The following is a 16,967-nucleotide window of genomic DNA, read 5'->3' as shown; positions in this document are numbered from 1 at the left end:
TTTTGAACCAAGACTATTTCACATCACTGGACTCCAAAAATATTTAATAAATATGATAAACATATCCGAATTAGAGTCATAAATATTACTAACTTAAATTTGAAGGCTCAGAACTTTGTCCATAAATCTATATGTTGAAAGCTTCATCTTTGTCCAACTTACTGTACTCCTTCTTCTGGAATTCTTCCATTTGGAACAAAATAATGAACTCGCTTAATTTTAACGTATTGACGCTTCTTAGGCTCACTTGGTAAAAGAAGATGACAAGATGATAGACTGTACATCAAAGAGAAGTGGCGGTTGTTTGCTCGAAGCCTCGACTTCAAGCAGTTCGTTTCATTTGACTTTGATAAATATATATGCAATTGATGTATATATTTTTTAATTTGTATTTTTTTTTAAATTTATTAATTATCACTCAACTAAAAATAAATCAAAATAAATACAGATTGACAATCTACAGGTCACACACTAAAGTTTATTTTTATGTAGAACAGAGAGGAGCTCTAAAAATAGCTCACACTAAATGAAATTGAAAAAAAAACAAGTCAGTAATTAACAAAAACATTTCATAGTTATAATGAAGAGGTCAAGTAATTGTATAATGAATCAGATTGGAAAATATCACAATGCACAAGACTAATAAACACATCTTCCCTGAAGCCATCCAGATGATGTTTGGAAATTGAACAAACAATAACAAAGGCAACGCCAGCATTAAAGTATTTCAAATTAGAACACATTCTATTTCAAAGTGCTCTTCAAGACACTCAACAACATTTTACAAAACTTATACAGGTAGTCCCCGGGTTACGAACGGGTTCCATTCCTACGCTTGCGAAGTAATCCAAATTTCTGCGTAAATCAGAATTAACCCTTTAAAATGTCAAAATAACTATCCATAAAGTCCAAAAGTATTGTATTTTATTTAATGTTGGAGGATACACTGCCCTTTAGTGGCAGTGTGGGTCTGGCTGAACTGTTGTTCAATAATGCTTCCATACAGGAGCACTCAGACGTCTCACATCGATAAAGGATGCGCTCTGGTTTGGCCCACATAATGCTCTAAGTTGCTTCAGCTATGTTTGTGTATGCATTTGTAATTAAGTTTAGAGCAACAGTTTGTGGAGCTATGTGTGAGCGATTTGCTATGAGAATTGTAAATACATTAATATTCGTAGCATTTAAGCTACTGAACTTTTGTGTAGCAATTTAGGCTAATTTAATCTACTAAATTTACATATTGATCAGACCAGATGAACGTTTGAACACCAATCGTTTTGTGTCGAGTGTTTTATTGTCAAAATGCGTGTCGTTTTGAACAGACGTGTACATGTGTGTTACAGCTTTACAAATTGTAAAAATTGAAGTAAAATGCTTAAAAAAACAGAATTGCTTTGTTTGCTGTCTATCAAGCTGAACAACTTCGCGTTTAGTGAGGACAGAACAAGTCATATTGATAAAATGAAGTAAAAAATAAGATATGGTTAGGTACAATTACGTACTGTTTTCCAGAGCAACGAAGGATGGGGTAGGGACACTAGTCCAAAGGAGCTCAGAAATGTAGGGTAGGGCCAGGCCGTGAATAGTTTTGAAAGTGGTGAGAAGGATCTTGTAGTAAATTCTTTGACCAGAACACAATGAAAATGACGGAGGATGGGGGTGATGCAGGGTTCATGCGATGAGGTGTGCTGCCGAGTTTTGAAGGAGCTGCAATTTCTGGAGAGATTTACTGTATTAGGGAGACCACAAAGTAGTGAATTGCTCCTTTTTGGAAGAAGTAATTTATAACTGTAACTAATTACTTTTTTAAAGATTACCAACACTGTTCGTGAGGTAGTGTCAACTCGAAGGACTTCTGATTTTGAGCTATTGAATAGTGGGCACGTTTGAGGAGAGCCATGAATAGATGTCTTGTAAACATCTATAGCGTGGCTTCCAGGGTGTGGCCTCCCCTCTGCCTGGGCTGCCGGCCGCGGGAGTGGGTGGAGGTCAGGGCTCTGATCTCGCGTCGTCCCGCGCCGGCTCCTCGGTGTTCTTCTACTTCCACCTCACCCTTTCTTCTCTGCCTGGGTACCCGTCCTGCGCTCCGCTGCGGGTCGCAGGTGTATCGGCTGGATGTCGCCTGCTCCAGCAGGGGACCCTGCCTTGCCCTGGACTTGGTGGGCCGCTGGGGATCCTGTGGTGTGTTGTGCTGCTTGGGGGGCTGTGGCTCCTGGGCCAGGTGGGCGGACTGGGATGGGGCAGGCGTGGGGTTGGTGGTGCGTCCCCTCTTCCCCTCCCTGAGGGCTCGTTGATGGGAGCGAGGGTGGCCCAGGGGACCACCCTGGATCCCGGGGGGGGGGGGGGTGACGATGGCGCCTTTGCTGGGCTGCAGGAGGAGGGATGGGCTGCCCCCCCCCCAACTGCCCTGCCTCCCCGAGCTGGCTGGGAGCCGTGGCCCTGGGTTGGCGCCTACGCGGTGTCTCCGCTCGTCTGCGTGGCTGTCGCGTGTTTGGTGGGGCTCGTGTACGGCTAGATGTGATTGGGCGCGCTCGGGTCAGGGGTCCCGGGGCTGGCAGTGCAGCGGCGTAGGGTAGGTTGCCAACGGGCTTACACTCACAAGAGATTCACACAATTACTAGGTTCTAGATCACAGAGCTGCTGAGTGTACATTCTACCCCTCCCAGTCACTTAGTTTATAGATTTCCCCACCCCCCTCCCCTTCTTTTCCTGGTCAACAGGCCCCCCACATGGTGTCAACCGGAAATACATCTTACTGACGATAGCACCAACATATTCATAGCTAGTGTAGGCGTTCAATGTATTTGTTGTTGTTGTTTGTGTTTCTTTTCTTCTCTTGTGTTTCTTTTCTTCTGTTCCCCTATACCCTCTTCCTGTTTCGCTGCTTTGTCAGAATAAACGAGATATGTTGAATGATCACAATGGGAGTAAGTCATACTCTCAATGTGAAACATCAAAACTGTTCAGACCAACCGGACACTTAGACTTCCATTCTCCGTGTCAAAAAAAAAAAAAAAGAAAAAAAAAAGAAGAAAAAAAAAAAAAAAAGGAAATGTATAGCTGGGTGTCAATTGTCACAAATCATTCAACAACTTTTTCAAAAGAGTATCCAGAGATACAGAATAAGGATATTGAAATCATTTTCCCACTGTAAAGTTGGGGCAGAAATCAGAAAATTTCGTCCCAGACTGCAATTCATAGGTTTTTACCCAGTGTGGCTTCTAACGTGTGTTACTAAATGTCGCTTCTGACCGAATCTTTTACCACAAAGTGGGCAGTCGAAAGGTTTTTCTCCAGTGTGTGTTGCCACGTGTCTGTTTAAAGTTCCCTTCTCGGTGAACCGTTTACCACATGATGTGCAGACAAAAGGCTTTTCTCCAGTGTGTATACGCTTATGCATTTCTAAATGAGTCTTCTGAGAAAATCTTTTATCGCAAAGTGAGCAGGCGAAAGGCTTCTCTCCGGTGTGTATGCTAATGTGTCTGTTTAAAGTTCCCTTCGCGGTGAATCCTTTACCACAAAATATGCAGACAAAAGGCTTTTCTCCAGTGTGTGTACGCATATGCTTTTCGAAATCAGCATTCCAATAAAATCCTTTATCGCAATGTAAGCAGGTAAATGGTTTCCCACCCACGCGTTCTTTTGTGTCTTTTTTCAATGATGACTTGTTTGAGGATTTCGAAGCATTTTGGCCCAAGTCGACATCCTCCCCATCAGTGATAAAGTTAGAAGGGTGTGCTGTTACATCGTTGCTGTCCGAGAATGGAGCCAAGAAGACGTCAGATTGCGATTGTTCCTCTCCTTTTGTTGTGAGATGTTGAACCGTGCTGTAGGTCAAAGGTTTCGCTGCTCCGCTCTCGTCACTTGGACCTTCATCTTCTTCACTCTTGACAATGACAGTCAATGGAAATGTGGAGATTTCATCTTTCTGTTCTTCTTCTTTAATGTAGGAGGTTAATGGCTCCACCTCCTGTTTGATGCACGGTATCTCAGCCTTCTCCTCCTGTTTAACGAGGAGGTGATCATACATCTCAGGGTGAAGACCTTCTACAGTGATGTCTGCAGGACACTGGGTGGGAGAAAAAAAAAAAAAAAGCACGTGATTTGCTAAAGTCAGGCTTTTGTCTTGATTTTCATGTTGCATATTTTTTACCGACACTAAGAACCCTTATGCTGTAGATACATTAAATAGACTTTATTACGTACACCTAATCCAGAGTGATAAATCGATAATGGTAATTATCGTCATATAATGAATTAGGGATGTACCGAAAGCAAAGTTCTAGGCTGAAATCGAAAACCGAATAGTGGAAACATTTGGCCGAAAAATACACATGCATATAACTCTCAAAAACATTTTTTATTATTATTATAATATTTTCTAATGAGTGCCCTTTGCCTTAGCATTGGTTCTACAACCCCGGAGGCTCAAGAAATTTAGTTTGAAAGTTGTCGATTCTGAAACCTCATAGTAGGGTGCGGTGGCAATACTCTGATTTTTCTAAAAGAGGCCAAGAATGGGCCCCATGTAACCCTCCAGGGCAAAGTGTTGCTGGCATTTTTGTTCACTGTTTGGTTTGGTCAACAAGGCAATACGCAGATTATCCTGCGTGAGGTGGTGAAAACCATCTGGTAAGAACTACTACCGGTAAAAACCAGCCAAATTGTAAAAATTCAAATTCAATCATATTGTGTAAGTAAGGATAGAATTCATGCAACATTCAATGTAATCACTTTTTTGCAAAGCCACCTCATTCTCTCTCACTTCAGAAAAGAAGGATTGGGCAATTGCCATGTGTTGTAATAAAATGAGACTTCAGGAGCATTTAAATTAGAGAGGGTGCCATTGCCCCTGTGGACCACCCTTAAAACCGTCACTGGGAGGGTGCGTTCCCTGTGACAGTGAGTGCTGGCGTCGTCATAGCGTTCTGTTCGGTGGATGTACACACACGTCACGGCAAATTTGGGACACTCGAAAAATGGGTCTCACGCCTCCAATTGCTAAGCTAAATGAGATCTCTATGTATGTTTGTATGGAACTGTAGTTCGCAACAAAAGCTATTCAGTTTTTGCCGAAACTAGTAAAGCTCTTTACAAGGCTATTACAATCTCTCCTACTACTTAAAATAAGGCTTGGTGTTTTCTTGTGCAACAAGTGCAATCGATCAAGGCGAGTGGGCTGATTTTTAGCGGCAACCAAGCCGAGCGAATTCGCTCCCAGCTGGATTAAATGGCGACTGGCAGAGGGGTTGTGGAAGTCGCGGAAAAAAGTAACAAAAAAAGGAAGTGGTTGTGCTCTAAAGTGTATGTCAACACCTGGGGAATGCTAATATTCCATCATTTATCCATAAACGAATGTCTTTTGGATTCATATCATGTCACTTCGTGTAATTACACACATCGCAACACCAAGAAAATGAGAGAAATTTGGGTCAATTTCAAGCTAAAAAGATCCGCCCCCGAGATCCCGGAAATCTGGCAGATTGTGTGCGTGACATCAAAACAAGGAAACAACCGGCTCAGTGCTTTAGTACTGAATGGCGGCGATGATGGCGGACAATTGCGTTTCTAGTTGCAGTGACGAATCCGACGTAACGAACATTCTTCTAATGGTGACGAGGAGAGTTATGAACCTTTCTTTGGTGTTTTGGGTTATCAATTTGAGCCCAAACGAAAGCCAATGCAGCCTAATGAAAGGATCATTGAGGGGAGCAATTACACTGATGAAACTCCGACAACAGTTCGTGTGGGAAACACCAAATGGTATGTTTTGCATTTCTTTTTGTGAAGCTGATACACCGTGACCGCAAAATAAAGTAACGTATAGAATAATTTAGAGCTGTCCCGACTAGTCGACATAGTCGACGTCATCGATGACGTAAATCCGTCGACGAGCACAACATCCCGTCGACGGTTAATGAAGGGTTAAAAAAATATATGCACGGAAAGTTCAGAATGTCGGATGCTCTGTATGCAAGCGGGGAAAGCGGCACAAAGCCAAAAAACCGCACCAGAGTGTCCAAAACATTGACTTATTTCAAAGAAACAAAGGAGCGTACACTCTTCCGTCCTGTCTCTTCAATGCCAAGCTTGGCTAAACGTCGGCCGTGAATAAACACCTCAAGCGCCGTAACCCAGTTTGTAATTTTGTTTTTTCATTTTTTGTACACCAGAGGGTGCTGTCGCCTTACTAAATAATAATGTTTCATTGACAATGGGCCTGTAAGCGCTATTAGTATTGTTCTTAATGCTAACTGAAAGGTTTATTTCATGTTATGGTTTATTTTATAGTATAGAAAATTATATAAGGTTAAAAGGTCATAAATATATACAGTATATACAGTGATTGCACTTAAGGGAGAGATTGTCAATGATAAGGTAATAAATTAAGGTAAAGGCAATTCATATAGGCAATTCATTGATATATAAATAAGGTTTAAAAGGAAAAAGGTGAAAAGTTTTCGTTAATTTCTAATTGTGTTGTTTTATTTGTGTGCACCGTAGCTTTTACAGTGTGATTACATCAAGGATGGAATAAAAGTTGTAAACCATCAGTTTAAGAGACCATCTTTTCAATCAGGATGCTACACTAGTTAATTCTATCAGCATTTCAACTCATTGTTTATTTGTGATATATTATTGTTATTTACGTGTTTATTTGTACTTTAATAAATAATGTAAGTGTTCCAATATGTTTTTTGTGAATTGATAAGCGTCAACAAAAATTTCATTGCTAAATTAGAAAACAAAACAAAACAAAAAAAATTTTTTTTTTAATTCTTAGATTAGTCGACTAATCGTAAAAATAGTCGGCTGACTAATCGGGAGAAAATTAGTCGTTTGGGACAGCCCTAGAATAATTATCATTTAATATGCTATCATCGGTTTCGCTCTGCCAACCAACACAAATATGAATGAATGGGATTAGAGCAGGGGTCCCCAACCTTTTTTGCACCACGGACCGGTGTGGTTTGGGTCTTTTTTTTCACGGACCGGTGTCCCTCTTTTATATTCAGTTGGACTCTCAATGTTATCCAATGGTGCCAAAAAACTATTTACATCACAAACATACATGTGCAACACGGAAATGGCGTAAATTAACGCTTAACGACACGGCGAAGTCGTTAAGTGAGAGGGCTACGTGCAGTTCTTGTGTGCGCCAAACATGGCAAACGTAAGTTAATATTCCTTTCTTTAAAGAAAGTTTGTAGTGTGTACTTAGGAATCGCTGCATTCGCGGTCCTTTTTAACGTTATGCGCATGCCAACTTTGTCAGAACACTGGCAATGTGCGGCAGAAAAATACAGCAAATATAAAATAGCATTTGTTTTTAGCCCCGTCGTGTTAAGTGCAGGGAAAAAACACAACTCACCCGCTGAATCAGTGGGAGGGCTGAGTTTGTTTCGTTGAGACGAGATGGGAGAGTGAGAGAAGCTAGCTTCAAGCTAGCGATGTTGGAAATTGTAGCACAGTTTTCAGCGCGTTCCAAGCGATGTCGGGATATTCCGAAATGACTTTAATCCAGAACTTTGGTAGAGTTGTTGTCTCAAATGTACGTTTAAGTCGCCGTGATTTGCGATCTCTACAACCTGATATTCCTGTTCCACAGACATGCTCGAATCACTCGATTTATTCACATATGGGTCACGAATTCACTCCTTCGCAGTTCGTGGGTCTTTAGTGATTGGGAAGTAGCATAAATTTTGTTTTCTTTGAGGTTGTAGGCACATCTTCTGGCTCGTCAGGTTCCCGTTTCCCTGAAAAATTGCAAAATTAGCCCTCTTAGCACTGACGAACTTTACTCATTGTCTGCGTAGTCCAGCTGTTTTTCTCGCGTTCGGGAACTCATAGCATGACAGGTTTGAACCATTTTAGCGATTTTTTGATAAAACACGAACGCAACTCTCTCGTCGATAAACAACGATGGCACCTGCCTCGACCTTTTGTTTCCTTGTTATAACGTCTCCGCCCCATTCGGCTGTTTCCGGAACACTTTCGGAAATGTTCGTCATTTTCAATCTATTTTCGATAATTGCTCATTAATGTGATTGATTTTTTTGTTAACTTTATAAATATTTGTTATCTTGGCACATAACGGTTCTATTGATGTCTCACACCCCCTTTGCGTTTACATACCCTTTAAGTAGGGGTGTGACAAAATATCGAAATGGTGATATATCGTAATACTTTGCAAAAGGTTATCGATATGCTCCTGCCAAGAATTGAAATATCGTTTTGAAAAGGTGTCAATGTCTGAAAATATAAAATTAAAATTAACCATCAAGTTTCTACCAAAATTTTCCACCATAATAGTGTCTCAGTTAACTCTAAGGCTGCATTGACGGTGCTTGACGCCCAATCCATTTAGACTGAGAACGTTCGTTCATTCGAAACCAGCGCATTCAAAGCCATTTTGTACGAATTTCAGGGCATTTACAGGTCACGTGCTGTTCCTTTTATGGCATTTACAGGTCATTTTCTTTTGAGTTTGAGTCACTGCCTATGCATTTGGGTGAGTCCTATGTCATTTCCTGTTCTGTAACTCAAAATAAACAGGAAGAGACCCATTAAATACCCCAAAATCAACATGACGTAACAGAAAATCAACAGGTAACCTTAAATGGCCCAAAATTACCTCATTGCCTGGCATGTGCGGCCACTACCGGCCATAGACGTTCATTCCGTTCATTCGCTGCCACCCTCCCAGATCAAATGGATTGGACGTCTACTAATGATAAACTCATTCTAATTCACAGCAGAAGCTTGTTTTTCTGTTTATTAGTTGTTTGTAGAATATCCTAGAATGATATCCTGACCAGTGTATCGATAATCGTTGTATCGTCACGTCATCGTTATCGTGAGCTTTGTATTGCAAATCTTATCGTATCGTGAGGTACCAAGAGGTTCCCACTCCTAGCTATAAGCGTATTGTACCAGTACTAAACCACAGCAAATGCACATGTATGCATTTAAATACTACCTAATTGTTTACTGTACACTTGATTAAACATCATTTAATATATCTATATTTCTTAGATACCTCAAAATACTTCCAAATCGCCGAAATGTTGGCTGTAAGCTCGCTGTGTTAGTCCGCTGTGTTTTGATCACGTCATCACAAAAGGACTAAGGTTCTTCACAGTTGTCGGCCTTTTAACCGAATTTTAGCTATTTTAAGCCGAAAGTTTTCGGCGCCGAATTTTCAGTCCCATCTCTAGAAAAGAAATACTAAAAATGTTCAATAAAAGTCGATATATTTAAATTGTAATTACACCAGCTTAACATCGCGTTTTGCTAAAGTCGAGCTTTGCCCTGATTTTCATGTTGCATGTTTTTTACCAGCGCTAAGAACTCTTTGGCTGCTTTAATCCACTGCCATTGGTGATAATAGTTAGAATTGTTAACTCATTGGCTGCCAATGCCGGCGCTAGACGTCCGATTCATTTTTGACTGGGAAGGGTGAATGGACGAATGTCTAGCACCGTCAATAATGGCACTGAAAGAAGAGCATTCACAATAATAGGCAATGACTTCACTGTGTGTCACTTCCTTTTTGGTTTTAGAGTACTTACAGGTAGTGATGTGCCCTCTAACGCGCCTCAAAGATTGGAAGAACTTTGTTCTGGAGAACTCCGCAATTTGCCTCAAGTCACGTATGACCCACTTTACTGGCTCATTCAGACTAATCAGGAAGTGGTTCGGCCCAATCGGTGGTCCTTTGAAAGACTATCGGGTACTAGATTAGTTTAAATCCCTGATTCTGGCATTCAGCTAGCAAGTCCCAGAGGTTAATTAATCATTGCAGCAATAAAGTTTAGGAAGAGGAAGAAGGGCGAGTGTCAAGTTCAAAAATAGATCCTTAGGTAGACATTCGTAAAATTACCCAAAAATAAGGAGAGAAGACACTCAGTTTTCTTGGCCAAGGAGAGCAAAGAGGGACTAGACAGAGAAATGCTATATTACGTTGTACAGTCACCAAAATTGATCTAACCCCCCCCCCCCCTTGCTCTCTCTTTTATTAGGGGTTTGTCCTGACACAGAAAGGGTGCCGCCCTAAAGGAAGGGGGAAAGCAAGCTGGAGACACCCATGTGATTTTGGTTGGCTATGTGTGAGCATGTAGGTGGAACTAACTAAATACACCTGTGTAAGCAAGGGCACAGGTAAAGTGGTCAGAATGACCCAGACACTTCAGTTATGCAATGCTGTGGCCATGGAAGATGTACTCGAATGGAAAATTGTCCTCGAAAGTCTAGACGAAAGTCTAGACGTAGGACGCTGAAGATGTCCTAGAAGGTCTAGTTACGCAATGTTGCGGCCATGAAGCAAGGCAGTTGTCACCTCGACCCGCTTTACTCTTTGTAACACTTAAACATTATACTACACCCTAGTATAGCAAGCAATAATCATTTACTGGTTATATTAATAAGAACAAATATGGCCATATGTATTATACATGTATTAGGTATGTATGAGAACAAGCAAATATTCAATCAATCAAGCAAATATTCAATCAACCCTCGATAATTAACTCAACAGCGAGGTTAGCTAGGCTGGGGATGAATCATCAGGTTGCCATAAGTGGCAAGATTATTCGCATGTCCCTGGCAAGAAGCATAGTTCAGCTATGTGTTTATTCGTAGTTTCTGTTTTCTAAGCAAAAATGTGTGGAAGAACTTAAGCCGTGGGCAATGATTAGGATAAAAGCCCCTATAAATCCTCATGGTGTTTGGATAAGGATGACAGCTGCTACTAGACCCATGTGGCTAACTGAGGAATAGGCAATGAGACTTTAGGTCAGTTTGTCATGGGCAGATGGAGGTGGTTATAGCAATACCTCATAAGGCAAGAATGAGGAAGGTGAAGCTTAATTGCTTTGTTAAAAGCTCTAGAGTTGTTATTAATCGTTTTATGCCGTAGCCGCCAAGTTTAGTCGCCAGAAAGCAGCAGTACCATTTGCGCCAGCGAAGCCATCTATCGTACAGAGTAAGGAGGGCTTGCAATTATTAGCAAACCTTATGTCCTTCCAAAAGTCTTTAGAATTTTTACGTAAAAGCTTACTGGCCATGGAGTCAGCCCTCAAAGTTTGCTCATTCTTTTTAATGTACCGAATTGCATACTTATATTTTGCATTTGTGAGCTTCTCGTATTCAAATATAGGACCATGTCTGGGTCTTCAGCCAAAGCCCAAGACTTGGTAGCTTGACAGGCTTAGACATAAAATTCAGCTACAAAAGCGTTCCAGCCAGGCCTGACTTTACCCCTCTTTAAGTTTAGCAAGAGGTTTACTGGCAGCAAGAAGAGCTGAACCGATGTTATTGTACATGTCCATAGCGTCTGTTTTATGTCTAAGGTTACTAAAATCATCGCTACACATGACTGCTTCCTTGGGCAGATATAATTTGCTTAACAGTACATCAGTGTCAGAGAAATAGGACATAATGCTGTCGTCAGAAAGAGAGGACCAGACTACTAGATCTGGATTAACACTCTTCTTGGCTTTGACCGTATTATGAACATGAGCAAAATTAATAATCATCTTTACCTGGATATGATCTGAGGTAGACATATTATATAGAATTTCCATCTGTGCCAGGGAAGCGTGCTCACCTGCTGTAGCGATACAATGATCCAACCAAGATGTGGTGTGCCATGCCTCACTTAAATGGCTGTAGCTACCAGAGGGCAAGAGCTCCCTACTAGGTAAAACAAATCCATTATCTCTACAGAGATGATTTAGGTGGTTCGCAAATAAAGAGCCGTTGTCTGAAATGTCAGCATTAAAATCTCCAACTATGAAAACATTAGTGTATTTTACATTCATCAAAAAGGAACTAATAAATGCCACCTTATCCATAAAATCAACATTATCCCGACATTCGTATGGGGTATATACATTCACAATTAAGAATTCTTTGTCAGACTAAGCCAAGTGTAAAGCAATGCACCAATCTACTCCAAATCTAAGGACATTGACAATAAAGTCCATTATTTTATTCTATAAAACCACACGCCTCCAGGTATTCTGCCCCTTCTTATGCCCAAACTGAGGTCAGTAAATGACTCACCGGCCCCATGAAAGTTTTCATTGAGCGTAGTTAGCTTTTCTAAGTCCTGCTTAGCCAGAAAAGTTTCCTGTTGGCACAGAATGTCACAGTGCTCCAGCAACTGATCCACAACAATGCAGTGAGCTTTATCCTCCGCGCTCTGACCCAAGCGCAGGCCACGTCAGTTGTAAAACAGGACATTTAGATCAATAGCACCATTAGGGTTGGAATCTCGAGGCAGACAACTGCGCATTTACAGCTCCAGCTGATGGACCAGCAACATGAGCATGTTTACGTGGCTCATTAAAGCATCGAAAAAACACTCCCTCCGGCCAAAGCTCCATGTTATACATGTCGCAAACATCGTGGCACACAGCAGAAATTTTAAATGATGCATATTTTCTGTTCACCGTTGCGATCTTATGACATGTCACCTCTCGACAAAGTTTCAACTCGAGGTGAGCGTGCAGAGTTTCAGCGCCTAGTTCGGGAGAGAACCTAGTTTCAAAGACACTCACCTGCTTTGTTTTGACCACTTTGATATATCCAGATGATCCAGTACCGATAATAGCTTTGCCAGACTGCCTTGGCACCGTTGGCAAATTAGTGTCGCGTGAACCCAATGTGGCACCGGTCATCACGGCACGCCTCTGTTCACCCCTCCTTACAATGCGGGTCCACTTTGGGGATTCGGGATGAGACGTCGTCAGCCCCGATGTAACTGGTGAGGTAGCCACCTCCACAGTTACCGGCGACAGTGCGTTTAGCTGTTCTCCCTGCGCAGCGCTTCCGGTCCCGGCCGCAGGGCTGTCATTAGCCTTCTCAGGGCTAGCACTAGCATTCGCCACAACCGGACGCCTCATCGATGCGATCTGCCCGGTGCAGCCGTGATCAGCAAACATTTCCAGGTCAGTGACCCGACGGGTTACGTCCACCACCACAGAGCGTAGATTATCACTGGCTTCAACCTGCAGATGTAGCACACTCTTCAATGCAGAAACCTCCGCGTGTAGCTGCTCCACTTTCCGGAGAATGGTACAAACATCCAAGTTCGCAAATGTCACTGGTGGTAGCTCATCGAGATAGTGTGAGACAAACCGTGGGACATTGTCACCACACTCATTCAGGACTTTGAGGCAGCTTTTAATGTTATTCACGTCTTTTTGCGCACCTTTGTGCGAAACATTCTGCTGTGTAGTTGGACAAAGCTCAAACAGAGTCTTCTTTGAGGCTTCAATCCAATCGGAATCGAAACAGTTGGTAGCCAAGATGACAATTTCATCCTGACTTAAAGTTCGTATTTTCATAGCCAGGAAGTGTAAAAGTTCATCCTCAACTATGATTTTCCCATCAATTGTCTGGAAAACCTCCGGTTTTAGACGTACTCTGGAGAAAGCCGGAGCTCCAGAGCTGGCTGTTGCCGTCCCATCCGCCATCTTAGTCTAAATATATAAACAAAAATCTATTTACTATTTTTCATTTGTTAAGTATTTTCACTTACAACTCCATGTGCTATAAAATATATAATATATAATAGTCTGAACCTTACACTGAACCTCAATTGTGTTGTGCTCAATCTGCCTATATTGTATAAATCTTGTATATTTTCAAGTCTTCTGTTTTAAATTTTTGACTTTATTGCTTTTGCCCTGTAAAGGAGAAGATATAAGTATAACACCATTTACCATTCCTCAATCTCGTTGTATAAAGAAAATAAAAGCCATTCTGATTCTGATTGAATATAACAGCCCGATGCGATGCTTATTCTTTTGGATGGATTAGAATAGCGTCGCTATTGCCTTCGACGCTTTGCTATTATTGCTCTGCAAAGGAAACTACCACGAAGAGGTTTTGAAATGGTACCAACATAAAGCATAACGACTTCCATTAAGCTTTAAAATTTGAATTTTCAGTCCATCCAATTCTTACTTTGGTACTTACCCGATGAGAATGTTTCGAAGGAGCTCGTTTGGTTAGAAGAAATGAGCACGAAAGAAAAGAACAGAAAGTCCCGGATGTTGGGTCAAGTGAACCGGAAGTAGAAGCGTTCAGGCGCTGAAATTTCAGTGGAATATGTTTAAGCATTTAGATGTTCCATCCTGACATCACATCACTGGAATCTAGAAATATTCAATAAATATGATAAACAAATCCGAATCTGAGTCATAACTATTAATTTTGAATGCTCAAAACTTTGTCTGTAAATGTATGCGTTGAAAGTTCGGACTTTATCAAACTTACCGTACTGATATATATATTGTTTTTAATTATTCATTTGTGTATTTATTTAATTCTATGATACAAATGAATTGATAAATTAATATAATCTCAATAAAAACTAAATTAATGAATTCAAAATAAATGCAGAAATACACATAATGCACTTAGGGATATAGCCAAAGTTGATTTTTTTTCTTTCCAGCTTTATTAATCCAAAGCTGTACAGGCAAATGATATAACACCATTCGAGCATTTTGTCTTTTTTACATTAAAAAAAAAAAAAAAAAAAAATCCCACAAAAAAAAAAAAAAACCTCACCCACGGAACATGTCTCCAAAACAAAATATTATTGTTTCCTTTTAGAGGCGAAAAGGACACTGATCAAGAAAACAAATATATACACATATATTTTATGGTTTTCCAGGGATAGTTTAAAAAAAATCCACACAGAGATGACAATCTGTACTTCTGACATAACAAAAAAGGGCCATTCTTAAAGGTCCCATCTGATCCACAGAGCGTCAATCTATTTTTTTCCCAATTTTTATATAGCATCTCTTTGATCCATTAGGCTTGCGTAGGTGGGACTGAAGACTTCCATCTTAAAAATGGTAAATGGTGTTATACTTATATAGCGCTTTTAGAATTAGCCTCCTAGCCAACAAGGTTGAGAATACTATGAGGTCCCCCTTCTGAGGAGGTAGAAAACGTGCAACTGGAACCACACCAAAAAGAGCAGTCAAGGCATTTGGAACAACATCTATCTCTGTGATCTTTGACAAGACAGCAAAAATGTCTTTTATGAAGGGCATAACCAGAACATGTGTACATAATCGGCCTGAGCCTGCTTACATCGATCGCAAGTTGAGGAGACCATATCAAATAATTTTGCCAAAGTTGATTTTCATATAGAACGGAGACAAACTCCATAAACTTTTCTCAGAAATGGGGAGTAAAAAAAAAGTCAGTATGGGTTTTATTTTTTAACTGTGTGCATCCATTTACACATCCTTAATGATGTTCCTGGAATCACTAGGCCAGATTCTCATGAGTTGGCAGATTGGTTCTCAGGCATCGTCCTATAACCATTTGAGGTGAGTACAAGCCGTTTTGCAGTGGAGCACTCCTGTAGATCATCAGGATGTGATGAAAGTCTTCATTTCCATCATGTGCTTGACATTTGATACAAGTGTTGTTAGGTGTAAGCTATACATAACAAACCGATGTCAAATGTCAACATTCAGAGGTAAAATAGCATAAAGTAGTAAGCAGTATGTAAGTTATGGAACAATCTCAACAGAAAGCCATGTAATGCAACTTATTCAATTAAAAAAAAAAAATCAAGAATATTGGAGTCATTGAATTTTTCTTTCATCACAGACAAACCTTTTAGGTTGTTTTGTTCACCTGACATGTTTCGGCGTGTAGATCTGCCTTCATCAGAGTGTCACTAGTGTTTGTGTGACGCGTCTTTATCAGCTGATGGATGAAGGTGTGACTCACCTGTCAGATTTGGCAGGCGAATCACGCCCTCTGCTGTCCATTCACTCCTCCAGGATACTGGTCCAGATAGTAGAGAGCAATAAAGCTCATTAGACCCTGTTGATGGTACCCGGTTGCGGATTTCAATGGCCTCCCTGATCCAGCGCTGATGTTTGTTTTCTTTGTGCGGATGAGTCTGGCCTTTGCACCGTCCATGATGTGATTTTTCCTTTTGCAGTGGTTGGTGATGGCTGATTTGTGCTGTTCCTGTTGTGCTTGTTCTTTTATTGCTCGTTTGTCATGTTGCCGTCTCCTTCTCACACTCGTTTTCTTTTTTTCTTGAGAGAAAGCTCATCCGTGTCGCCCCGATATTTGATTTATTGCATGATTTGCAAGGAATTTCATATATGGAGTTACATCAGCTAAAAAAGATGCATCACACCAACACCAGAGACACTCTGATGAAGGCGGAAGTACACGCCGAAACATGTCAGGTAAATAAAACAACTGAAAATGTTTGTCTGTGATAAAAGTAAACTCAACTAACCTATAAGTGCAGACAAAATGAACTTAGTACAACTAAGAATATTGGATAGCTGTGAAAAAGAACAGGACCTGTAAAATCATTTCAACTTTTTCAAAAAGGTCTTGAGGAAAACTGAATTAGGAAATTGAAATCCTTTTCCCCCACTAAAAATGTAGGACAGAAATCAGAATATTTTGTCGCACACTGCAATTGAAGCTTTTTCCCTGGTGTGGCTTGCATGCCATACTAAATGTCACTTCTAAGCGAATCTTTGACTTCATTGTGAGCAGGCAAATAGTTTCTCTCCAGAGTGTATGTTTAATGTTCCCTTCTCGGAGAATCGTTTACCACGTGATGTGCAGACAAAAGGTTTTTCTGTAGTGTGTGCACGCATATGCTTTTCTACATGATTCTTCTGAGAAAATCTGTTATTGCAAAGTGAGCAGGCAAAAGGCTTCTCTCCAGTGTGTGTTCTTGTGTGAATGTTTAAATTTGCCTTCTTTGTGAAATTTTTACCACAAGATTTGCAGACGAAAGGCTTTTCTCCAGTGTGTGTACGCTTACGCATGACTAAATGAGTCTTCTCAGAAAATCTTTTATCGCAAAGTAAGCAGGCGTAAGGCTTCTCTCCAGTGTGTGTTCTTGTGTGTGTGTTTAATTCTCTCTTCTCAGTGAATTGTTTACCACAACT

The 16,967-nt window shown here is 40.8% G+C and overlaps 1 protein-coding gene across 1 annotated transcript; it reads right to left on the bottom strand.

Annotated features, from left to right (window-relative positions):
• Positions 1-471: 471 nt before the first annotated feature.
• LOC130917646 (zinc finger protein 184-like) lies at positions 472-14,057 on the bottom strand. The gene is made up of 3 exons (XM_057839259.1): positions 13,990-14,057; positions 12,567-13,490; positions 472-4,072 (listed from the first exon to the last, which is right to left on the bottom strand). Exons 2-3 carry the CDS (start codon positions 13,482-13,484, stop codon positions 3,209-3,211), a joined length of 1,782 nt encoding a protein of 593 aa, XP_057695242.1. The 5' UTR covers positions 13,485-13,490; positions 13,990-14,057; the 3' UTR covers positions 472-3,208.
• Positions 14,058-16,967: the final 2,910 nt, after the last annotated feature.

Source organism: Corythoichthys intestinalis, chromosome 1 (genome assembly GCF_030265065.1).
Source record: "Corythoichthys intestinalis isolate RoL2023-P3 chromosome 1, ASM3026506v1, whole genome shotgun sequence".
Taxonomy (NCBI): domain Eukaryota; kingdom Metazoa; phylum Chordata; class Actinopteri; order Syngnathiformes; family Syngnathidae; genus Corythoichthys; species Corythoichthys intestinalis.
This window is presented reverse-complemented; position numbering and strand designations above follow the sequence as displayed.